This window comes from Acanthaster planci, linkage group LG10 (genome assembly GCF_054643075.1).
Source record: "Acanthaster planci isolate LZ-2023a linkage group LG10, COTS_SCS, whole genome shotgun sequence".
Classification (NCBI taxonomy): domain Eukaryota; kingdom Metazoa; phylum Echinodermata; class Asteroidea; order Valvatida; family Acanthasteridae; genus Acanthaster; species Acanthaster planci.
This window is the reverse complement of record NC_141786.1, coordinates 1,604,291-1,630,748: the sequence shown is the minus strand read 5'-3', so window position 1 is coordinate 1,630,748 and position 26,458 is coordinate 1,604,291. Positions and strand designations below refer to the sequence as shown.

General features: G+C 37.7%; 1 protein-coding gene across 4 annotated transcripts in view; it reads right to left on the bottom strand.

The window, feature by feature from the left end:
• The window catches only part of LOC110983518 (uncharacterized), a 97,848-nt gene that overhangs the window by 9,417 nt on the left and 61,973 nt on the right, over positions 1-26,458 (bottom strand). For 3 of the 4 annotated variants that reach the window (XM_087142254.1, XM_022242826.2, XM_022242824.2), the window contains exons 2-6: positions 14,822-14,924; positions 14,358-14,422; positions 5,582-5,644; positions 4,104-5,202; positions 3,512-3,579 (exon numbers count right to left, since the gene is read on the bottom strand). In XM_087142254.1, coding sequence (XP_086998380.1) covers positions 3,512-3,579; positions 4,104-5,202; positions 5,582-5,644; positions 14,358-14,422; positions 14,822-14,879 — 1,353 coding nt within the window. In that variant the 5' untranslated portion in view covers positions 14,880-14,924. The remainder of the gene's footprint in view (positions 1-3,511; positions 3,580-4,103; positions 5,203-5,581; positions 5,645-14,357; positions 14,423-14,821; positions 14,925-26,458) is intronic. The other variant, XM_087142255.1, reaches the window with a different exon arrangement.

Here is a 26,458-nt window from a genome sequence, read left to right as displayed (position 1 = left end):
AATGGTATCTAACGACGATGCTATAAACAGTTACGAGTCTATAAATCGAAGTTGACCTAAACTAAATGAGATATATTTTTCGCTATTGTTTCGCTACATGTAATCAATTCTGTATAAAGATTGCCTTCAAACGTAGCTGCTCCTTGAATACTGAGATGCGCGTCATAATTTTCTAGGTTTGAAGTATTAGGGGAATCGTCAAGCACTACTTGGAGTTTCGTCAAGCACTACTTGGAGTTGTAAATTGCAATTAGAGCGGGCCGCGCCTCTAAAGACACCCGTTACGTGGCAATGATCTCTGACTTTAGGATTTCTTTGAAAAACGTTTGTTACACACTAAACAACGATCGTCACCTTCTTTCTCACTCGGTTCATCACACCAACATTCATACTTGTTGTATCGAATAGATTTTTCGCATATCCAACACTTTCTGGCATAATTATATTGTCGTTCTTGTTTGGGGGTGTGTTTCAGGGTCAAAGACATCGTTAATTTTTTCAACTTCTTCCATGAGACTTAGAACAAATATTTGTGGCACATTTGACCCTCGATAAGGTTTTTCAGCAGTTTTTTGCCATCACAACGCATAACCACGTAATAGAAACCGCAAGCAACATGTTTTTGTGATCGAGATTTGTCACTCGTTTTTACTAAGATTGATTCAAAATCAGCATAAATCACAAACAGAGTTTTTGTTTGTATCTAAAATTTCTAAAAACTACCCTTGGGGATTCTTCATATAACTTTGGTTCTGGCATTTCAACAAAACAAGCGGGACTTCCTTCACCTTTACACTCTTTAAAATGTTTGTCTAAATCAGCTTGTTTATTAAAATATGAATTGCAACCATCGCAAATATACTTTTTACCGTTGTGATTGTTGATTTGTGTCCCCAAAAGTTTTATTTGTCTTTGTTCCAACAAAAGTGACTTTTAACGACTGGTTTTGAACCTTGTGAATCAACCATAACAGATGGTGTTTCTTCCGTGATTTACAGTAGGTTTGCATGAGGGTGGCTCGCTTTGTTTGCTCTTCTGGGAGCACAATTCTTTGAAAGCTGTAAAATAAAATCTCCTTCTTAATGTTTAATCAACCTTTTTGGGTTCTATTTCAGCAATTTTAGAGCGGCTTTTTGATGGCCTATTTTTTCTCCTGGTTCAGGGTATTCATAGCCAAACACGTTGATTGCTATGTTGCTTTTTCCCGCACGCGGTATCTGTGACAAAAGTGTAGGAACATCAATGCCTGTAAAATCAAGACTATCGTCCTCGGTAAAGCTAGTCGTTTTGTTTTTTTCGCGTATATTATATCCCGGTGTATTTTTAATTTGTTGTAAAACGTGTGAGGAGTATTTACCCAAGGCTACCCTAAAACACCCTCGTACACATTGTTGGTCTTCAGTTTTTATATTAATCAAAGCTTTTTTTAGCTTTGAAAAATTTATCGAGTTCGATATAACTGCTTCCACCTATATCTCCATACCTAACATTGTTGATTTAAAATGTGTTTATTCCATCTACAATATACCCTGAACCTTATTTTACGACGCTCAATTTGTTCAACACAGTTATCTCTATGTTTAAGCATAATTTGATTAATTCAATTGACACGCGATATAAAGGTGTATCAAGTATTAAAATTAATGTATGTTGTAAAGTTTTGCCAAGGTCGTCATCAGGTCCAAGATCTCGATTAAAAAAATCTACAACCATTGTTGATTGAAGTTTAATTTGTCGATTTGAGTTAATCTCTTTCCACACTGATATAATTTTGTCACGAATGAGTTTGTTGTAATAGTTGTAAAAAGTCATAACATCTGCAGGGATTTGATCTGGTTTATATTAAAAATTTATACTATTATTTTAAAACCTAGCGATTTCTTCTGTAGCGTCTCGATCAAATTTGCCATAGTCGTACGTATATAATCACATCTTGTAAACCGTCCGTGTCGTTCTGTAGGTGTGACCGTTAAATTTTGCGATTCAACGAGTCGTTTGAGGTCTTCCTTTTTACGTCTCGTGATATTTGTGTAATCTTTGAGGTAATATTGGATAGCTTTAATATAGTCCTTTATAAAATATCGACGCGCATTTGGATTTTTGGAAGGGGGGAAGTTTAATTTGAAATCTTTGATGTATTGCTTGAGACTGTCTTGTGACCACGATCTAAGCTCATCGTTATATATCACTTTATAATATTATTTATAAAATATCTATTTGTTTCAAAGTAATTTTACGTTATCTAATTTAATGTTTTAGCTCCTAAGGATGTAAAGTGTAGGGTAACTCATCAGCTAAAATGTTGTCGTCATTGTCTTCGTCGCTGTCGTCGTCACTAAATCCCTCAATGCTGTCTCCTTTGAAATATTTGTCTTCTTTTTTCTAAATGAGCCTATGCGCCTTATACTGACGCTCGTTCCATAAGGCCTTGCACCATGCGTTCCATAATGTTTGTCATCTACGCTAATAAATGGTTTAATGCCGCATCGTACATTTTCATATTGATCCAAGTTAATTTCTTCATTAAATTTCCGTTTATAAACCATCATGGGAGTGGTAATCTCAATGTTTTCACCCTTCCTTTTTCTGAGTAATTTAATAAACATACTTTTCTGATCTTTTTAATTCAATGAATAAATAGGTTTTATCGTGTCTTCTATTATATCTTTTTTGTATTTTTATTCTCGCTCGCTTTATAAGCTGTAGAATTGTAACGATATCTTTTTTTGACTGCGAGGCAATAAATTTGTACGCTTCATAATTAATGTCATCTAAAACGTTTATTTCTTTTTTCGGGTGATAACATATTTGATAACCAGTTATATCTGATGATTTGCACGAGCTTCCAATTTTATAAGTGGACTGAATGCCAAAGCATAATGTTTCGGGCATCGTAATTAAAAGTTTACATTTCTCGTCCTTGTAACAGTAGCGCACAGATAAAAACCAAAACCATTTCTTGTTATGGGTTCTTCTATAACGAGATTCTTTGAATCAAAAGGTCCACATACAGCGTTTGGGTCTTTAAAATTTTGATTGAGCAATTCGTGGTCATCAGTTACAATATATGTTTTGGTTGTCATCGTTTTAGTTTTAACTTTATTTAGCAGAAAAATAGGAGAAAACCAGTTTTGTTCGAGATTTTCTTCGCAACAAAGTTGATATATTTTGACCACGACAGCTGTATCTGTGGTAGTGATGAATTTTTCCTTTACAGCTGTTTGATCATTTTGAAACTTTATAGCAAGCTCCGCGCCTATGTTGCCAAAGAACAAATTAAATGATTTTTCAAAACTGTATTTTGAACTATGGTGCACTCTTTTTTGAGTTTTCGATGGAAATAAATCTGAAATGTTATTATTTAGGAAAGCAACCTAATGATGAGCCACGAGTTTGGCCAAAAGAGTACGATGTTATCGCCCTGTTGATATTAATTGTACCACTTTGATGAAAAGAGCTCCATTGTGCAAGGAGTAAAAAAAACAAGTACTTTAACAAAGCAAGGGTCTACCTTTATTTTCTGTTCTGGAAAACGAAGTTCTTTCACGTCGAATATTGGAGAAAGTTCTCCTGCAACAGCTGAAATGGTATAAACGCAATTTTATAGCCTATAGAAAAGTCACATTAAGACAAATTTGGGCACAATGGTTATATGAAAGTTAATAAGGCTCTCCTTACAATGAAATTTGCTGCAGTTCATTGGGACATTATGTGATGATAGGATAAAAAATAAGTGATACGGTCAAATATTTTGACTACTTCTTCAAAGATATAATGACAGAAATCTAAGTATACCCAATGCATTCTCATTCTGCAAAGAGGTCTGAGAGATATTATGTGAAGTCAACGGAATTCAAAAGACATTAATTGTCAAATTTTGAAAACCTTGTGGCACTCCAAATAAAAAAAGTCAATCATAAAAAACTTTGCTCGGTTTCAGATAACCCCTTCAATCGTCCAAAACACTGTAGACATTACCTAAATGTAATACTGAAAAAGAGGCTTACATATACACCCATCTGTCGGTTTGTGACGTCTTGCATGGGAATTGTGTAATTGAATAAGGCAGAACTATCATTTTATAAAACTTGCGATGTTCTTACCAGTTTTCTTGATTTCCCGAACGATTCGTTGATTCGTATGCGATAAGGCACGACCCAATTGGGTTACATGCCAGCCACCATGACTGTTGTCGGAAATGCCATCAATACAACCAATGACCCAAAAGAAATCGCTGAAACCTTCCATTAAATGTTCCAGAGTGAGGGTTGAACTGCTTGTTAATAGAAGCAATGCATCCAAAGTGGTTTCGAACATTGCAGAAAAGTGAGAATGGATTTCTTCTACAGTAACATGATGATCCTCTCGCTTAATTTCAGCTGCAACTTGCGTCTGTTCTAATATGAGTTCAAGCTGTTTAGAAGCATCTTCGGTTTGTTTAATTTCTTTCACACTCTCAGCTTGACCTGGAGTCCCTTTCTCTTGTCTGATAACAGACATTCCCTGCAACAGTTCCGTCTTTTCCTCCTCTGACTCTCCTTGAGAATGAGTCTCTTTCTCTTGTGTGGTACCAATCATCTCCTGGTACGTCATCTTTTGCATATTCAACAGCTCCTGCTGGGCATCAGCTACTCGCCGTAAGCTATTGATACGACTTTGTTCGTCAGTAGACTTATTTGCTTCTTTTCCTTTTTGTAGACCTGCCTGACTCTCCAAGATAAACAGGATAGATTCAGCATACACCAAGACTTCGTGAAATAGGTATGACTGGGAGTGATGCTGGAAGCGATGTTTCCAGAAAACAGGTTGGTAATATAGTAAGTCGTCCTGTATTTTTATCAGGTTTGTCAAAGCATTAGCAATCTCAGAGCGAATGTCGTCAGACTTTGACCTGTCCTTGGGTGAAATCGGTCCCTTTTCTTCAGATATACTTAGCAGGTTTTCCTCGCGAAGGAGTTCTCGTTTCAGTGCCACCAGCCTATTTTCTGACCAAAGAGCTCGCATTTTCACATCAAGCACAGTCCCATCGATCTTATTTTTCTGTTCTGAGATAAGAAGCAGACGTTTTTCATCAAGCTCTTGTTTGTGTACAATGAGATCTTTCTGCTCTTCCCATTGGGCAGTCTCTTGGCCTGTTGAATGCCGACTTGGCAATCGCAAGCGCCAGATTCTCTCTTCAAGTTGAGCAGCTCGTGAGCGAATCTGAAAACAAGCGTGATACATTTCAAATCAAGTAACACAGTAAATCTGATGTTAATTTGAAATGTTCGCTTTGAAACTCAATGAGAAATGCGTGTAATTGAGGCGTGAGCAAGACAAACCACTGCCTCACTCTTTAATTCTTCAACCTTTGTATTGACTTTGTATTGGCTAATTTTTTGTTTCCTGTTTGGGTTTCTGTTAAACTTTTTAAAACCCAGTTTTCATTCACAAGTATAATGCAAAAACTTTACAGCATTGGCCTTGTAGATATGTTGTAGCCCTTCAATTTTAAATTAACGCCCACATTTACAACAATATAGAAATGACACTGGGAAGTGTCATCGTGTAATTGTTTTTCCATATCTTACGGTGTTTGTACCTCGCCAATTTCCAGAGGTGACGGAGTATCCTCCTCCGAAATTGCCCCGGGCAGCAATCTTGTCTGTGAAGAGAAACATCGTTTTTTGACTACTGGAGACCCACAAACTATGGTTTATTTTGAATAAATGCAACATTGCACATGTAAGCAGGACGTGTGGTTCCAGTCCTACAAGAATAAACTTTTGAGATTTTTTTCATGATCTTCTGACAAGCAGTGAGTAGGCCTACACAGTGAAATACTTCGATGCAAGGGCAAAACTTGTAATTAAGGTACTGTCAACTGGGGGTTAACTTTGGCAGGTTAAAATCCTCATCGTTTCTGCTTTTTATAGAAAAAAAATTCTCTATTGTTGATTGGATGTTTTTGTCATGTGAAACCAAAGGATTAATCTAGTAGTATCAGATATCCATCCACTTCTTTTAATTGTGAGTTAGAGCTTAACTAAGTGCTATCAAAGCTTCCCAGTGCTTTTGAGCAACTTTGACAAGTTCCTGGAATTTAATGAAAAAGAAATTTAAAAAGATAATAGCAAAGTACACACGTGAAATATTCTTCAGGCTGAGCTTCCAGGTGTGTTTTATGATAAAATCATAGAATCATTTTACAGCATCTTATATCATCCACACAGCGTGTTGCAAAGATATGACGACTAGCTACAAGCTTTAGGTGTGGCTTGTGCCAGCATTACCCCAGCGTGCCAAAGTTTCCCCGATTGACGTTAAATCCTGAAATAGTTCACGATACCCCCTGTTACATTTGACTTTGTGCAAAAAAGGATTATCACACGGTCCACCTCCAAAGCTGTATACAAAAAGCGTACCGAAATAATACGATGTTTACTTTGGCGTTGGGGCTAGAGCATGCCTTTTAAACAATCGAGATCACAAAAGAAAAACTAAACAAAATTAATATGATTGAAATATGGGTGATTCACAACACAGTAAGCCACCAGGAGTTTGCCACAGACAGGCCACTTTTGAAGTTAACGGTCAACACACTGCCACAATTATGCGCACTTCTTCTATAACTTGGGGATATTTGATTGATTGAGGCGTTCACTTCACGACACAAAAAAGTTATATTGACTACCTTACACCCATTTGCAATAATGAATTGTCAATAAAGAATTTTCAACAAAGACAAACAGACATTTGTAACAGTTAGCGCATGAGACTTTGTCAGCTATTTATCCCATAATGCGCCGCGAAAAGGCGTCCGACTTCACGACAACCTCTAGGTGGTGCACTACAGGGTGTCCCAGAAAAAAGCCAAACCCTGAGGAAAGGGGTTAATATGCCCAAACCATGAGATATAATTATAATGTATAAGGATCTCCGAAAAGTAGAAGCAGAATTCTTTCTAATGATACCTTGATGGTATCCCTCCCGTCATGGATTGTCTTGAAAATGGGGCCCATTTCCAAGACAATGGTGTTCAGTCGTGCATGACAGGAGGGATACGATCAAAGAATATTGCTTCTACTTTTCGGAGATGGTTATACATTATAATCATATCTCATGGTTTGGGCATATTAACCCCTTTCCACAGGGTTTGTTTTTTTCTGGGACGCCCTGTACATTGTGAATCCGTTCACCCGTATTCTCTACCATGGTCAGCGTGGTATAAGCGTTGCTAAGAATGAACCACACGCAACAACAGTTACAAGTTGAATTTAATCAAAAGATACCGTTGTGATTGTTGATTTGTGTCCCCAAAAGTTTTATTTGTCTTTGTTCCAACAAAAGTGACTTTTAACGACTGGTTTTGAACCTTGTGAATCAACCATAACAGATGGTGTTTCTTCCGTGATTTACAGTAGGTTTGCATGAGGGTGGCTCGCTTTGTTTGCTCTTCTGGGAGCACAATTCTTTGAAAGCTGTAAAATAAAATCTCCTTCTTAATGTTTAATCAACCTTTTTGGGTTCTATTTCAGCAATTTTAGAGCGGCTTTTTGATGGCCTATTTTTTCTCCTGGTTCAGGGTATTCATAGCCAAACACGTTGATTGCTATGTTGCTTTTTCCCGCACGCGGTATCTGTGACAAAAGTGTAGGAACATCAATGCCTGTAAAATCAAGACTATCGTCCTCGGTAAAGCTAGTCGTTTTTTCTTCGCGTATATTATATCCCGGTGTATTTTTAATTTGTTGTAAAACGTGTGAGGAGTATTTACCCAAGGCTACCCTAAAACACCCTCGTACACATTGTTGGTCTTCAGTTTTTATATTAATCAAAGCTTTTTTTAGCTTTGAAAAATTTATCGAGTTCGATATAACTGCTTCCACCTATATCTCCATACCTAACATTGTTGATTTAAAATGTGTTTATTCCATCTACAATATACCCTGAACCTTATTTTACGACGCTCAATTTGTTCAACACAGTTATCTCTATGTTTAAGCATAATTTGATTAATTCAATTGACACGCGATATAAAGGTGTATCAAGAATTAAAATTAATGTATGTTGTAAAGTTTTGCCAAGGTCGTCATCAGGTCCAAGATCTCGATTAAAAAAATCTACAACCATTGTTGATTGAAGTTTAATTTGTCGATTTGAGTTAATCTCTTTCCACACTGATATAATTTTGTCACGAATGAGTTTGTTGTAATAGTTGTAAAAAGTCATAACATCTGCAGGGATTTGATCTGGTTTATATTAAAAATTTATACTATTATTTTAAAACCTAGCGATTTCTTCTGTAGCGTCTCGATCAAATTTGCCATAGTCGTACGTATATAATCACATCTTGTAAACCGTCCGTGTCGTTCTGTAGGTGTGACCGTTAAATTTTGCGATTCAACGAGTCGTTTGAGGTCTTCCTTTTTACGTCTCGTGATATTTGTGTAATCTTTGAGGTAATATTGGATAGCTTTAATATAGTCCTTTATAAAATATCGACGCGCATTTGGATTTTTGGAAGGGGGGAAGTTTAATTTGAAATCTTTGATGTATTGCTTGAGACTGTCTTGTGACCACGATCTAAGCTCATCGTTATATATCACTTTATAATATTATTTATAAAATATCTATTTGTTTCAAAGTAATTTTACGTTATCTAATTTAATGTTTTAGCTCCTAAGGATGTAAAGTGTAGGGTAACTCATCAGCTATAATGTTGTCGTCATTGTCTTCGTCGCTGTCGTCGTCACTAAATCCCTCAATGCTGTCTCCTTTGAAATATTTGTCTTCTTTTTTCTAAATGAGCCTATGCGCCTTATACTGACGCTCGTTCCATAAGGCCTTGCACCATGCGTTCCATAATGTTTGTCATCTACGCTAATAAATGGTTTAATGCCGCATAGTACATTTTCATATTGATCCAAGTTAATTTCTTCATTAAATTTCCATTTATAAACCATCATGGGAGTGGTAATCTCAATGTTTTCACCCTTCCTTTTTCTGAGTAATTTAATAAACATACTTTTCTGATCTTTTTAATTCAATGAATAAATAGGTTTTATCGTGTCTTCTATCATATCTTTTTTGTATTTTTATTCTCGCTCGCTTTATAAGCTGTGGAATTGTAACGATATCTTTTTTTGACTGCGAGGCAATAAATTTGTACGCTTCATAATTAATGTCATCTAAAACGTTTATTTCTTTTTTCGGGTGATAACATATTTGATAACCAGTTATATCTGATGATTTGCACGAGCTTCCAATTTTATAAGTGGACTGAATGCCAAAGCATAATGTTTCGGGCATCGTAATTAAATGTTTACATTTCTCGTCCTTGTAACAGTAGCGCATAGATAAAAACCAAAACCATTTCTTGTTATGGGTTCTTCTATAACGAGATTCTTTGAATCAAAAGGTCCACATACAGCGTTTGGATCTTTAAAATTTTGATTGAGCAATTCGTGGTCATCAGTTACAATATATGTTTTGGTTGTCATCGTTTTAGTTTTAACTTTATTTAGCAGAAAAATAGGAGAAAACCAGTTTTGTTGGAGATTTTCTTCGCAACAAAGTTGATATATTTTGACCACGACAGCTGTATCTGTGGTAGTGATGAATTTTTCCTTTACAGCTGTTTGATCATTTTGAAACTTTATAGCAAGCTCCGCGCCTATGTTGGCAAAGAACAAATTAAATGATTTTTCAAAACTGTATTTTGAACTATGGTGCACTCTTTTTTGAGTTTTCGATGGAAATAAATCTGAAATGTTATTATTTAGGAAAGCAACCTAATGATGAGCCACGAGTTTGGCCAAAAGAGTACGATGTTATCGCCCTGTTGATATTAATTGTACCACTTTGATGAAAAGAGCTCCATTGTGCAAGGAGTAAAAAAAACAAGTACTTTAACAAAGCAAGGGTCTACCTTTATTTTCTGTTCTGGAAAACGAAGTTCTTTCACGTCGAATATTGGAGAAAGTTCTCCTGCAACAGCTGAAATGGTATAAACGCAATTTTATAGCCTATAGAAAAGTCACAGTAAGACAAATTTGGGCACAATGGTTATATGAAAATTAATAAGGCTCTCCTTACAATGAAATTTGCTGCAGTTCATTGGGACATTATGTGATGATAAGATAAAAAATAAGTGATACGGTCAAATATTTTGACTACTTCTGCAAAGATATAATGACAGAAATCTAAGTATACCCAATGCATTCTCATTCTGCAAAGAGGTCTTAGAGGTCTTGTGAAGTCAACGGAATTCAAAAGACATTAATTGTCAAATTTTGAAAACCTTGTGGCACTCCAAATTAAAAAATGTCAATCATAAAAAACCTTTGCTCGGTTTCAGATAACCACTTCAATCATCCAAAACACGGTAGGCATTACCTAAATGTAACACTGAAAAAGAGGCTTCCATATACACCCATCTGTCTGTTTGTGACGTCTTGCGTGGGAATTTTGCAATTGAATAAGGTAGAACTATCATTTTATAAAAATTGCAATGTTCTTACCAGTTTTCTTGATTTCCCGAACGATTCGTTGATTCGTATGCGATAAGGCACGACCCAATTGCGTTACATGCCAGCCACCGTGACTGTTGTCGGAAATGCCATCAATACAACCGATGACCCAAAAGAAATCGCTGAAACCTTCCATTAAATGCTCCAGTGTGAGGGTTGAACTGCTTGTTAATAGAAGCAATGCATCCAAAGTGGTTTCGAACATTGCAGAAAAGTGAGAATGAATTTCTTCTACAGTAACATGATGATCCTCTCGCTTAATTTCAGCTGCAACTTGCGTCTGTTCTAATATGAGTTCAAGCTGTTTAGAAGCATCTTCGGTTTGTTTAATTTCTTTCACACTCTCAGCTTGACCTGGAGTCCCTTTCTCTTGTCTGATAACAGACATTCCCTGCAACAGTTCCGTCTTTTCCTCCTCTGACTCTCCTTGAGAATGAGTCTCTTTCTCTTGTGTGGTACCAATCATCTCCTGGTACGTCATCTTTTGCATATTCAGCAGCTCCTGCTGGGCATCAGCTATTCGCCGTAAGCTATTGATACGACTTTGTTCGTCAGTAGACTTATTTGCTTCTTTTCCTTTTTGTAGACCTGCCTGACTCTCCAAGATAAACAGGATAGATTCAGCATACACCAAGACTTCATGAAATAGGTATGACTGGGAGTGATGCTGGAAGCGATATTTCCAGAAAACAGGTTGGTAATAAAGTAAGTCGTCCTGTATTTTTATCAGGTTTGTCAAAGCATTAGCAATCTCAGAGCGAATGTCGTCAGACTTTGACCTGTCCTTGGGTGAAATCGGTCCCTTTTCTTCAGATATACTTAGCAGGTTTTCCTCGCGAAGGAGTTCTCGTTTCAGTGCCACCAGCCTATTTTCTGACCAAAGAGCTCGCATTTTCACATCAAGCACAGTCCCATCGATCTTATTTTTCTGTTCTGAGATAAGAAGCAGACGTTTTTCATCAAGTTCTTGTTTGTGTACAATGAGATCTTTCTGCTCTTCCCATTGGGCAGTCTCTTGGCCTGTTGAATGCCGACTTGGCAATCGCAAGCGCCAGATTCTCTCTTTAAGTTGAGCAGCTCGTGAGCGAATCTGAAAACAAGCATGATACATTTCAAATCAAGTAACACAGTACATCTGATGTTAATTTGAAATTTTGGCTTTGAAACTCAATGAGAAATGCGTGTAATTGAGGCGTGAGCAAGATAAACCACTGCCTCACTCTTTAATTCTTCAACCTTTGTATTGATCAAATACCTTCAATAAAATGAATTTCTCCCAGTCCCTCAGAAAATTCCTGAAGTTAAACATTAAAATTTAGTCTTTGACATATCGGAAGGTTCATGTTTTTCAAAAAATTGTTTAGCCATGCTTCAGTTTTAAAGATTGGCTACGAAAACTATGTTTTTCACGTAGTATAGATATAACTTGAGGTGCTTTTTACTAAGAAACATTTCAGCTATCATATGAAACTACTTTATCCTCTTCTCAACTAACGATTGGTGGGGTACCGGTATTCATCTTTGTTGGGGCATTTTGTTGTATGCGGCTAATATTTTGTTTCCTGTTTGGATTTCTATTATACGTTTTAAACCCAGTTTTCATTCACAAGTATAATTACAACAATATAGAAATGACACTGGGAAGGGTCATCGTGTAATTGTTTTTCCATATCTTACGGTGTTTGTACCTCGCCAATTTCCAGAGGTGACGGAGTATCCTCCTCCGAAATTGCCCCAGCCGGCAATCTTGTCTGTGAAGAGAAACATCGTTTTTTGACAACTGGAGACCCACAAACTATGGTTTATTTTGAATAAATGCAACATTGCACATGTAAGCAGGACGTGTGGTTCCAGTCCTACAAGAATAAACTTTTGAGATTTTTTTTCATGATCTTCTGACAAGCAGTGAGTGGGCCTACAGAGTGAAAAACTTCGATGCAAGGGGCAAAACTTGTAATTAAGGTACCGTCAACTGGGGGTTAACTTTGGCAGGTTAAAATCCTCATCGTTTCTGCTTTTCATAGAAAAAAAATTCTCTTTTGTTGATTGGATGTTTTTGTCATGTGAAACCATAGGATTAATCTAGTAGTATCAGATATCCATCCACTTCTTTTAATTGTGAGTTAGAGCTTAACTAAGTGCTATTAAAGCTACCCAGTGCTTTTGAGCAACTTTGATAAGTTCCTGGAATTTAATGAAAAAGAAATTTAAAAAGATAATAGCAAAGTACACACGTGAAATATTCTTCAGGCTGAGCTTCCAGGTGTGTTTTATGATAAAATCATAGAATCATTTTACAGCATCTTATATCATCCACACAGCGTGTTGCAAAGATATGACAACTAGCTACAAGCTATAGGTGTGGCTTGTGCCAGCATTACCCCAGCGTGCCAAAGTTTCCCCGATTGACGTTAAATCTTGAAATAGTTCACGATACCCCCTGTTACATTTGACTTTGTGCAAAAAAGGATTATCACATGGTCCACCTCCAAAGCTGTATACAAAAAGCGTACCGAAATAATACGATGTTTACTTTGGCGTTGGGGCTAGAGCATGCCTTTTAAACAATCGAGATCACAAAAGAAAAACTAAACAAAATTAATATGATTGAAATATAGGTGATTCACAACACAGTGCGCCACCAGGAGTTTGCCGCAGACAGGCCACTTTTGAAGTTAACGGTCAACACGCTGCCACAATTATGCGCACTTCTTCTATAACTTGGGGATATTTGATTGATTGAGGCGTTCACTTCACGACACAAAAAAGTTATATTGACTACCTTACACCCATTTGCAATAATGAATTGTCAATAAAGAATTTTCAACAAAGACAAACAGACATTTGTAACAGTTAGCGCATGAGACTTTGTCAGCTATTTATCCCATAATGCGCCGCGAAAAGGCGTCCGACTTCACGACAACCTCTAGATGGTGCACTACAGGGTGTCCCAGAAAAAAGCCAAACCCTGAGGAAAGGGGTTAATATGCCCAAACCATGAGATATGATTATAATGTATAAGGATCTCCGAAAAGTAGAAGCAGAATTCTTTCTAATGATACCTTGATGGTATCCCTCCCGTCATGGATTGTCTTGAAAACGGGGCCCATTTCCAAGACAATGGTGTTCAGTCGTGCATGACAGGAGGGATACGATCAAAGAATATTGCTTCTACTTTTCGGAGATGGTTATACATTGTAATCATATCTCATGGTTTGGGCATATTAACCCCTTTCCACAGGGTTTGTTTTTTTCTGGGACGCCCTGTACATTGTGAATCCGTTCACCCGTATTCTCTACCATGGTCAGCGTGGTATAAGCGTTGCTAAGAATGAACCACACGCAACAACAGTTATAAGTTGAATTTAATCAAAAGATAGATAAAGTTGAAAATTGTAATTGCGAATTTTGGCGGAAATCAAAACTGAAAACTGGCAATTGTGTTGCTTCTCAGCGGTTTAAGGCACAGACATCGCCATGATGTTTTTTGGGAAGGGGGCTGGGGAAACCAATTCCTCCAAATTTCTAAATTTTCTGGTAAGCACCCACCAGCTAAGATCTGAAAATGATCATTTTTGTGAGAAAACTTAGAACTTAATATCGTGACCCTCCCATCTCTTCTAGTTTCTTCCGCTCCCCCTTTCTTCGTTTATTTATTTGTTTTTTTTAATTTTATTTTTTCATTCTTTTTTTTGGGGGGGGCGGCTTCTCTGGTTTTAGGTCACATCATGCAGCTATTGGCCGTGGGTCTCAGTTTATATAGGCTACTTCCGTAAATCGTGCTCTTTTGCTAAACAGATGGTAATCGAAACGTATGAAGTGAAACAAGTAACGAAGGATACTCACCTGCCCAGCTTGGGTGGTACCAAATTTACTCCTTTGGGGGGTAAACTGTAGTTGCGAAGGGTCTTCTGAAAAAAGAAAGTTCATGTGAATGCGGTAATGAAGACAAATCGCTGACGCGTCCAATTAATAAAAAAAAATGTTACAATAAACGACAGCCAGGAGTAGGCCATGCCATCGTCATTCTTATCCTCCTCCTCATGGTCATCATAACAATTCAATTAACAAAATATTTACAAGTTGACAAAAAACCCGACAAACTAGAAGAGATTAACCAAGAGATCAAGATCAATTTATACGGTAAGAAGACGTTTTAATAACTCGGGGCTGGGAGGGGCTGGAAATGGTTGATATAATGAAATATTTTGCAATTAGCCTTATACTCGTTAGCCGATGCAATCTGCAGCATTTACAACACAAAATACTGTGAATTAAAAGTCTGGGACGGGAGAGGGCCATTCACATACCTGTCACTGATTTCATCGGAGCCCCTTTTGACTTTGCGTTCCAAGATGTTTCCGCCATTACGTGACTTCTGAGAAGTATATCAGTTGTACTTAGCTCAAGTACCTAAGTTCAAAACAGATTCAAAGATTAATTTTTAAAGCTATACAAGCCGCTCAGTATTACAAAACAAAAAGAACAACATGTATTTGATTTTATTCCAAAGTATCTAGGATACGTGAAATGAAAATTTTCACGAGTGAATTAACAAACTCCAGAATTAACACATTATGCTACTGCGTAACAGTCCGTATTATAACCCGATTATAGACACAAATTATACAACCATCACATTAAGTGAGGATTTGATCATAAATGATTTCCAATGTTTTTATCCGTAACAGAATGTGACAGGAGTTGTATCACATTCTCCGTAAACTGACGCTTTCAATTCCAACAAATAGCAAAGTATCTCCAGGGCGGACAAGTTTTTCATCTCTTTGCAGGATATACAAAATTGATCGGATTGACCGAATATTTATGGAAGTGTATCAAGCTGACCTCAAAATGATAAAAGCGTGTTTAATTTTGTAACAAGTCTCATGTAAGTTGATGATTAATTTTGTTCAGTCGTATGATGTTATCTTTATTCCAGTAATTTTCTGCAACGATTATAAGAGTCTTTTTCTTGAAACGATTGTATACCTGTTTATTTTTTAGGAGAGATGATTCAAGTTTTAAACTTACAAGAATTTGGTACTTGATAATTTCATGTTGCACCTTATTTACACTGGTACATTTAGAATTGAAGTGATTCACTTGTTTTTTTCACAGACCCAGTGAATCACTAAATGGGAACACAATGCTGAAAACATGACAATCAAGTTGTGTTTTGCTCATAATTGGCTTCCTTTAATCAAAACAATTGAAATTTCTTGTCAAAATTTGTCATTTTAGGCGGTGACGTCGCATACCGTTAACAAGGTTTCGGATGGGCCCCTGATCAAGAGCCTGTCGTTTTCCTCTTACAGCTTGCATTGCAGAAGAGCTAATTTTGTCCTTTGTCGGACTTGCTTGTCAGCCTAATTATTTCCCAATGACTTTTATGGCCCTTTAAGACGAGGTGATGACACTTGTTGGTAATTCTGGCCGCATCTAAGATGCCATTGTCATCCATTAACATGAACTGCTCCCATTCTTTATTTTCTAGGTACTTTTCTAAATGCACCCCTGAAATCTGAGTTTTTCTGCATTCAGATGACCACTGCTCCATCAATCAATATTGTTGGCTAATAAAAGAGTGAGTAGTTAAAAGAGGTAGAAGAAACTGTTGATTGGATTCCACTTGATTAGTTTTCTGTAGGATTCTAGGATCTGAAAGCAGTGTAAATAGGGTTTGTGTGTTTGTTAATATTCCCAAAAAGATCGTGGCAATGAAAATTAATAAAAAAGTTTGGTTTAATTAGGTTGGATAACACCGGATGGCTTTTTCCTCCTGGTAACAGTGTATGGTCCGATTAATTTGACTAGAAGGGAAAGCAGAACAACTCAGATTCCCAGAGAAGGGAGATCTCCAATTTTGTGGAGATAACCGTAGACAGCGTTAGCTGATCAATTTAACATTTAAGCCGAAAACTCGCCACTTCATGCCGGAGAACCATGTATGTTGCAAAAGTTCTTAAAATGTGTATGTTTAATTATTTCACATGTATCATGTCAATAATTTCCAGGTATCTGTTTCTATCCCCTTAATTAGCACGATTTAGTGCTTGTCAATTTAATTATATACCACACAGCCAGTGTGTTCTCTTTAGAGGTTACTAACGGTAATTTTTAACCCATGAGGGTGCCTCAAATGACTAGAATGTTCTGATGCACTTTAGAAATTTCTGGGATGCTGTTGGTTTCGTTTACTTTTTTGTGTAATTATATAATTGGTTGGTGTTGCATGATATATAAATTCGTAGTTGAAAAGAAAAAAGAAAATGTGAGACTTCAGCTTTGCTGACGACACATCACCATAGACATTTAAAATATTTTATCTATTCATCATTAAACATGGTGCTCCATCATGGCCTAACATGTCTGGCAGATGATTTTCAGAGTAGAGTTTTCTCCTGTGAGAAACAATCAGCTTGTTTGCACTTCCCTACTTTAAACACATGGAAGCGTAAATCATAGTTATACTGTTTGTATATGTTGGCACTATATTGGTGGTTGTCAATGGAGATCATTGTGATACGAAGGCCAGGTCACATGCAAATGAGCGAGAATTTCCAACTGCTTGGGGAATTCCCCGAACACGCAACACACATACTGCATAGACACTGGGCGGTGATGGAGAAAACTCGACAATAGAATGTATTAACTACAAGCTATTGGAACACTTGAAAGATTATCAGAAAGGGCAACTCTGAGAGGTGATCAAAAAGGTTGGTATACGCTGCGCAAATAAAATAACTACAAGTTAAAGGTCGCGTCTGAGTATTTTGGCTGCGATGGGAAATAACGCACGAGTCCAGGGTGGTGGCTGCATTCTTTATAATACAGAGCCGCGTGAAATTTAAAGTCGCCGTCAATGTATTCATACGCTGCCAAACAAATTTGCTTCATATGCCGAATCTTATCAGATGCTATGAAAACATCAATTGGAATACGGAACATTTTTCCTGAACAACGGTTTCATACACTAAATATGACCAAACCGCCACCATCCTCTTAACAACTTTGATTCTAATTCTGCACGTACCTTCTGCGTAGGCAATTATTCGATGTTGGCAGCAGCACTGTTGATACTCTAACAAGGGCACTGTACCGTAAGTTGCTAACTCAGACGGCTATGGGTGATGCTTCACATTTACCTAAATTACACTGAATCAGCAAAACGTACTTTGGGGAGGGTTGTCCCCTCGGAAAAGGTGAGAGAGAGAGGTAAGTCAAACGTCCAAACAAGCTGCACTGTACCATTCGATTCTAAAGGTATAAACTACACACATATATCTCACCCTGCTTCGGTATCAAAACAGTTCCGTATGACCCCACCAAAGTCTGGGAATATCTTTCCGCCAGCACAAAGAGTTTGTGACGACACGTATCGTCTGTCAACATTAAGTACAATACAAAGACCAAGGGGATTCTTTGTTATGTAAATATAGCAGGAGTTGCTGCGCCCAAGTGTTTGATCCTCAGTAGGCGAGGTGTTGAATGTGACTGAAAAATGAAAGTTCTCGCGGTTCTGTTGGTTAAGTTCACCTTTTTCAATAGTTTCGTAACTATGAGAATGAAAAAAATAACAAAATCAAACATCGATACGTTTTGGGCGGAATTTTCCACTTTTCTTCCTTACGAGGGACTGTCCAGGTATCGCTAATTCCAAGGCCAAGTTAATGAAAGCCGCTTAATTATGTGATTATTTGTTTTGAGTCCAGTTGTATGCAGACAAGTTTTGTAACTTTCTTGAAAGAGAGATGGGCTTTTGTGTAACTCTCTGCTTAACATAAACAATTAGGCCTATTCGTCCGTGCGTATGGCTTGGTTTTTGAGAATGCGCTCTTCATATAATGACATAAAGTCTTGCTGTTTGCTGGCACGTTGAGTCAGTGAGTGGTACCCAAGTTTTATTGGAGAAATAAATGCTCTATTATCGTTGCAGCATTAAGGCAGTATCCATGACTTTCTCAATTCAAAGAGAATAAAGATAAAACGAGGAAGTCAATAAATTTGAAGGGCCTTACACTATACTTTTCACTTATTTTTCTGAAACTTTGTCAAGCTTTCAATTTTCATGTCATTACTTTGCATACACTTTGGCATTTCGTGTTTCATTTGGTATTTAACCCTAATTTCAAGATAGCTTTACTGGATTACCGGTTGTACTTGATCAACAGGTTGTCGCGGAGTCTGATCTGAAATCAACACTTAGTTGCTGTTTCTCTTGTTTTCATAGAAGGGCACTATTTGGTTTAGGTCACGGTGAAATCGTGTTTGTTTGCTCAAGATTTCCCAATTTCAGTAGCACTATTGCGCCCCCCGAAACTCAATAGGTTAACGCAATATTAAATGCACAGGTAGCCGAACTGTGTTTTATTTGTTTACAAAGCACAAAATTTGTACGACTGCATAAATACACACCCGTCACAAAAATGTAAAGTTAACCATCCACCCGTATACTAGCATACTTACCTGTACATTGCAAACAATCACGCCTGACCCCCACTTCACCCTGCGTGGGTATGCATAGAACTGCAACACTAAAGGGTACTGGCGGTAAAAGAGCCCAGTAGTCCATGGACTTTAGTTTTGTCAACTGCAGAGCTAGCCTTCGCACTCTCAACGGTTGTAGTGAGCACATGGTTTATAATGGTTCGCCTGAAAGAAGTAGTTTAGACCCAATGAAGAAAGTATCATGTATAAGTATGACCCATTTTCTGAGTAGAGTTTCTGATTTGAGGAAGACATTCAAATTTTCCTGCCATTCTTAATAGAAGAAACGCTGGGTTATTTCAACAGTATTTTATCCTACAATTCCTTTGCATTAATGATTCGTTGTCGCAAGTACTCAGGCCAATGAGGACATCTTTTAGCTTTGTTGTAACAGTTTAGGTATACTCCTGCCAAAAAAGATCTCCCTAAGGTGGGCTTTAAAGGAACGTGCTCACTTTTTTCATAACTCATACAGACAATTATGTGTCTGTACGTTATAATATCATAATCAAGAAAGGGTGTCTGGTAGTTATTTCAAAGTCTCCATGCGTTAAACAAAATGTACATCACAGCAAAATCCATGAGATGACCCTCACTTAAAGAGACGAGATTTCTACGCATACTTAAAGGAAAATGGTCACAGATATTGTATAATGTTATGCTCTAAACGACCGATGTCCTTGACCCTGCTTATGTAGGGGTGGCAAAGTATTTAGCATTTTGGGGGGTTGTTTTGTTTTGTTTTTTGTATGTTTTTGTTTTTTGTTGTTTTTGGGGGGGTTGTTTGTTTTTGTTTGTTTGGTTTTTTTTCTGGTTTCCTTGTCTAGAGGTGGCAAACTATTTAGCAGTTTTCGGTTTTTTTAGTTCCCCTACAGAACAGTTGTTGGTTGTTTTTATTCATAGCTTACATGTAGGGGGAGATCCAGGAGAGTTGAGCCATTTTTTTTAGATTTTGGCCAATATTTCTCTTTATTTTTACGTTTGGTGGAAATGTTTGTATTCAAATTGACGTATAACTATTTTGTTACTATAGAGTTAGGGTTAAAGCATTTCGAGACGATTGCATATTTATCAATATTTTATTCAAATAAATGTCTCAAGTGGCACAGGTTCCCAGCAAGGTAAGGAGAGTTGAGCATGTCCATAAGGAGAGTTGGTCTATCCCGAGGAGAGTTGTGCCACTGTGAAAATTGTAAGAAGCAAACACATGTTTAGCTTGTTAATGGCCTCACGCAAACTGTACGTGAGAAAGTCATGTGTGGGTCAAGTAACCAGGATTTTTCAAATGACACAAATTTTTCAAAAGGTACGTGCCAGGGATGGGCGTTTCTTATGCTAAATGCTAAAACGAATAAGCATCTTTGCAAAATGATTATAAATGTGTGAAGGGTTTTTTCAAATTAAGGCAAACACAGTTCTTAAGTGGCACTTTATTCCTGTATGTTGGGGCCTACGCAACATTCTAAATTTTTAAATGCTAAAACGAATAAGCATCTTTGCGAAACGATTATAAATGTATGAAGGTTTTTTTCAATTTATGGCAAACACAGTTCTTAAGTGGCACTTTATTCCTGTATGTTGGGGCCTACGCAACATTCTAAATTTTTACAAAAACAAAATGACAAAATATTCATGAGAAAAGACAATAACACCTGTCAAACTTCATGTAAAGTACATTTGCAGGTAATAATATCTTTTTTCCCGAAATGCCAAGGGTCTTTATTTGTTTCTATGGAACCATGTAATCAGGGTGCTGTATGTTCCTGAGATTGAAGTCCTGGTGGTGTCGATGTCGTCGTGCAGCATTTCGAACACTGCTTGAAGTTAGCTGCGCGTTAAAGCAATACTTGATCACTCCTGCGTTGAGTTTTCCTCTTGTATTCCTGTGGCATTGTGTTCAAGAAAAAAAACTAAGGCAAACATTAATGTCATTGGAACTAGGCGAGTTGAGCCACCCACTGGAGGAGAGTTGAGCCACAGCTTATGATCAGCGGCTCAAGTCTCCGTACGTCGGCCATTTTGACATGTGACGTGATCGCTGTTGGATATATTTCAATCCAAATCACCATAATGAAACTACAATGTAGGGGCTACATAATGCAAATATTGCTCAAAAAGAAAGTGCTATCATGTGAGCAATAAAGACGGTGTTACCTGTAACTCAGAAATCCATTTTTAGTGCAATTTCAATTTTTTTCTGTCCACCACGTCTCTACGGAGCTGGCATGCATCTGCCTGCTCTAATTAATATGAAAATTATGTTACAGACTACAACGCCAATAGAAGGCTTTTGGGCTTTATCACTCTTGTGCAAGTGGGGATTTCAGGGGGTGGCTCAACTTTTGTTGTGGCTCAATTTTTTTTGATCTCCCCTTTTCCTGTACTCTTTACTTGAAATTTAACCTTAGTGTATTTTGAGCTCGTCCCCATCAGATCCTAGTTCCCTCACTCTTAAAGTGATGTGGCCCACAAGCCCCCGGAGGTCATTCTGAGCAGACAGGAAGCCTAAGCGAAGGAAAGTCAGACCCACTTGCTCCCACATACGTGTGACCCTTGTATATTCCCCTGCCTTTGTAGTTTTGTCTGCTGGACACTTTCGGTGAGTTTGTTTTCAATTTGTTTGCTACAAAACCTTTGACAACACTTTTGATATTGTACAGATTTTACTTGTTCATTTGATTACCGGTAGTTTCCAAAAGCTGCTGTTTGACTTTGTATGCAATTTTCATGTCTCTTGGCCATTAAAAGTTTTGGTGTCTGTTTAGTCTTGAATAACTTTTGAAGTATTTTTAAACAGTTATAATAATCCACCTTAAAACCATCTCAGATTGACAAGTTGTGCCCATATTTACTTTGGCCCTGTAAACTTAAGGGTAGGGAAAGATCTCGTTGATTCCAGTTTTACTGTGCATGTACATGTATTCATTACGTAAACTTGTGGGAGGTATTTCCCTGCCCTACAGGAAGTGTCATGTTTCAGTAGTACGGCAGTGCTTATAGATTTTAGGGATCCCTACACTGTAGTCGTGTGCCGCAGCACTGGTGAAGCTGTGTGGACCCAGTCATTCAGTTATGCAAATACACACTTGTGTGCGTGTATCTGTGTATTCTTAGCCTTGTGGTCGCCTGGTTAGTGGGGTTTTTTTTATCTGCATTACTTGGCCTAGTAATAGTGTATAACGTGTCTTTTCTTTTTGTTACAGAATGTATAGGACTGCATTCCTAGCGGTATTTTTGATGACATGTACTTATCACGTATTCTTTTTGTTCTATATAACCTAGATATTGCTCTGAATTGTTAAAGATTTTGATCCCACACTGGCCTTGTCCCAACGCATCCTGTTCTGGTTCTGTTGACATTTTAATCTAGTTTTTGTTTCTTTTGCCATTAGTTTATATTCTCTTTAAATTGCTTCAACGTCAAGTTCGAATTAAACATTTTTGTTTTGATTCCTGCTTTCATAATTTTTTTCTTGTCCCAGTGTCGAAGTAAATTTGCCAACGAATCATCGAGCCAGACCCTTTAGATCCGGGAATTTACTTTTTACGCATTTTCTAGGTTACACATATTGCATACACGACTGAACCCCCACCGGACAAAGGTGTAGTTTACCCCTTCAATCATATTGCGGATCGACTTAAATGTTTTCTGCTTTGTAGTAAAGAAGACCGCCCTCATTTGGCATGCAATATCCATGTACTGATGACTTGGAATTTCTTCGAGACCTTGACAAAATCAACATTTCTCTTTTATACAATCATGACGAATGACGAAATTGCATTTCATTCTGATACATCTGCATCACGGTCAGTTATGCCTCTTATCCCTCGCAACAACCTTTGTTTGTGTAGCGGACCAGCCCCACATCAGTTGGACAGTGGGAGGAAGGGGGAACGGTCCCCTAATTAAAGCGGATGAGCACTTGGAGAACACGTGAACAATAAATGATGTCTAACTCCAGAACTACAATTTATTAACTATAAAAACAGTTGGTGTAGTGTAATAGCTAGATGGCACCGTAAAAAACAATACAATGAATGGTCAAAGGCTTACACTGCTAGCTAACCAATACAGTTGGCACATTGTAGAACAGAAAGCAGTTATCACATTGGGCCCCGTAAATCGTACAATTTCTCCGACAGAAGATTGTGTGAAGTATTTATACAATGATAAGAACTTATTAGGGGTTCCAAGCATTGACTCTCTCCCACACTTAGGGCATGGCCGAAGCCATGCTCCCTGCAAAATGCAGAGAGTACAGTTCTACATTCGAGACCAAAAGCAAAGAGAGCACCTTCACACCGGCGCGTACCCGGGAAGCCTATAAAAAAGTATCCACTTTATGTTAATTACCTTCGTGACGCGTATCGGAAGGATGAGGGCGCCCTTACTCATGTAGAGTTCCCTAAATTTATAAAGACAGACATGGAAGGCTCCAAATTTGAATAACAAGGGAAAGTTGGATACGGCACAAGCTTTAAGGACCGCCCTTCAATTTTCCGTCATCTTTGTGCTTTCGTTCAACGTATAAACACACTTACGCACTCCTATTGGCTAACTACACTGAAAGTGCATGCTTTTAAACCACCAAAATCATCCATGCTTTCTCGGACAACTGTGGGCGCTGTTGCTCTGACGTCATCCAGGGGAGACATGGTTCGATTCATAGGTATTTTTGTTCAAATTGAGAGCCCAGAATTTATTAACTGAAAACATTTCTGAGACAGAGATTGATAGTTTCTTGCTGCTACACACATGAACAACCATCAGACAGCAAAGAGGAGAAAACTTAGTGCGGTGAAATCTACAAAAACGCAGGACTTTTTGGTGTACAACCCATTGTAACATTCAGGCTTCTTCCTAAGACGACATCTCAGTTTTGCTCATGAATATGGAAATACGTTAGCATAAAAGCAAATAAAGATTAAAATATCTTTTCAAATAGTGAAGCTGAAGTTGAAAGTAAAGTTTACTGAGGCACAAAGGTCACTTTTAGAGGTTTGTAATACCATTTATGATCCAGTTCGTCTAGAACAGTGGTAGTTTTCAGAAGAATCGGTGAGTGAGAACTCAATTCTTGGTCGACAGCTGCTTGAACAAACGATCAGTCCACCCAATGAGTTCTGTCACTGTGACAACTATGATCTAAGAAGTATAAAAGCTAGAAATAACCAAAGCCTTGGAAACTTTTAAAGGGATATTTGAACTGGAAGACAGCACCTCATCATCTGGCTTTTATATATTCCTCCGACACAGCCCAAGTTTCTCAGCTAAGGCTTGCATGGAAAGGACGCTGCAGCAAGGCGCATAATAAGCATAATAAGCCTTAAAACAACATGACGCTCAGTTTAAAATCCGTGGCTCTTGACATCCATCTTCAAACTCACAGCTGGATGTTCTAATTTGAAACAATCTCAAGGCAAATGAGCACTCTGAGCTTCAAATGTTATTGCCGGAGCCTTCTGCGTCTCCTCAGGAAAAATTGTGCCACACACTTACTCAAGCAGTTGAAGCTTGCGCGTCCCGATACCCGATTGTCAGCGGATTGGCGCCCTCACTGGGGTATCTGTGGGAAACACCTAAACACCAATTGCCACGTGGTTCTTAAGATGCAGCCAATAATCTATTGTCTTCAGCTGTTTATGGTTTACCAAGGAAGCTCTTAGGACGTGTACATGTGCATTGCACTGCGTTCTGAGATTAGATGTACATCTTCCAATTAGAAGCAAACAGATGACTCTCTCTAAAACGTGCTCTTACTTTTAGAGCATTTTATGTCAACCAATGCTTTCTTTTGTTTAGACCAGTTTTGCATTAAGAACATTAATGTACCTGTACTGGACATGGTGCAAAAGTAATGTATTCTATTACAGAACAAACAATTCCAATTTTGGTTTCATTATTTTTATTGATATCTTTGTTTTCTGTTTGGTGTTTTTGTTTTGTTTTCAGAGTGAGCAATAGATTTAACTCAAACATATGAAAAAAATCCTTTTTCTCTGCATTTAGAGATCATCTGTTGAACTCACCTGTGAATCTTACAAACAAGTCCCCGAACTAAATGACATCTTAAAAACTAAAACCTCCATGCGGAATTTGTAAATCCAGTGTTCATTTTACAGAGTAACTGTTTTGAGTAGAAGCAAATTGATTTTGTTTTAAGATGAATTAAAAACTAAAAGTGTACTGACTAGTTACTATAACCAATGATTTAAGAAGAAAACAAGTTATGCTGAAAGCCATCATTTTTCCTTTTTGCAACTTGTTTATTTAATTTTGCGTAACATTCGATTCTTGTAACCAACTCAAGAAGACCGGATTTTATTTACCAGTTATTTCGTCTACCAGTTGCGTTAGTTTAAATTCTGAATGGCGTTTGTATCTGTGTTTTATATAACATTTGACAATTTACTGAAGTTTAATTGAATAGAATTTCGTATTTTCAATTTTGACAAGTCAAGTGTATGTTTCTAGTTTGGATACACTGTCTGCTGTCTGTTAAGGCAGTAGGATGATGGAAATTTCCAGAGATTGTGGGAACAGATCAAACCATGTGTGTCCTATGGAAGAATTGCATTTTACGTTTTTTGCAGTGGTTCCCAGTCATGATTAAGGAACGGTGACCGAGTACAAGCTAAAATGGACAAATTGCTCTCCTCTGGTCTGCTTTTGTCAGCAATAAAACCTGTTTTCGGAGTTGAGAACTAAAGAAACACTTTACAAACAGTTCAATCAACGGATGGAGGAGGGAAACAGAGGGTTGGGAAACGTTATACTGACACACCCCATACCGAAGACATGTTGCCATTAATGATTTGACATTCTAGAAACCGTGCTACTACCTTGGGGGAGGGAGAATTCTCTGCTGAAAGCAAGTTGACTGGTGTTTTGGGAGTGGAACTGTTCTTGATACACCTTCCAAACCCTGGACTCAATATCCGGACTCGCCTCAGGAAAAAAACGACGGATTATTTCACCATAAAAAGACAATTATTTTTGTGTTGAAAAATGCCTATTTTGTTGCCCCACTCAAAACCTGAACGTAATCGTAAACTGTCAAAATCACCCAATGTAAAAAAGTTTAATTCCATCAACCCCAATTATACCTGCATTGATTGCTTGTATATGCTTTGTCCTCCCAGTATGCCAGCATGAGGCGAACACCTCTCTGTGTAGACTGTTCGGCCTTGATAATAAAGCAAACCGCTGTACAAACTTAGCATCGGCGCTGAGCAGTCGTGTGTGGGCGTTGCATGCAGAAATATCAACATCAGGTTTAAGTTTACAATTAAAATGCTTATATTTCTTTATGCTACCCTTGTAAGCAGTTCCTCTCCTTTTTTAATCTGCATCAGCTTGTCATTCTTAATAAAATCTGTTTTGAATGTAATCCTACGAAACAGTCTATGTTTTGTCCTTGCAACTTATGAGACATTGAGAGCTCGGATCTCAGGAA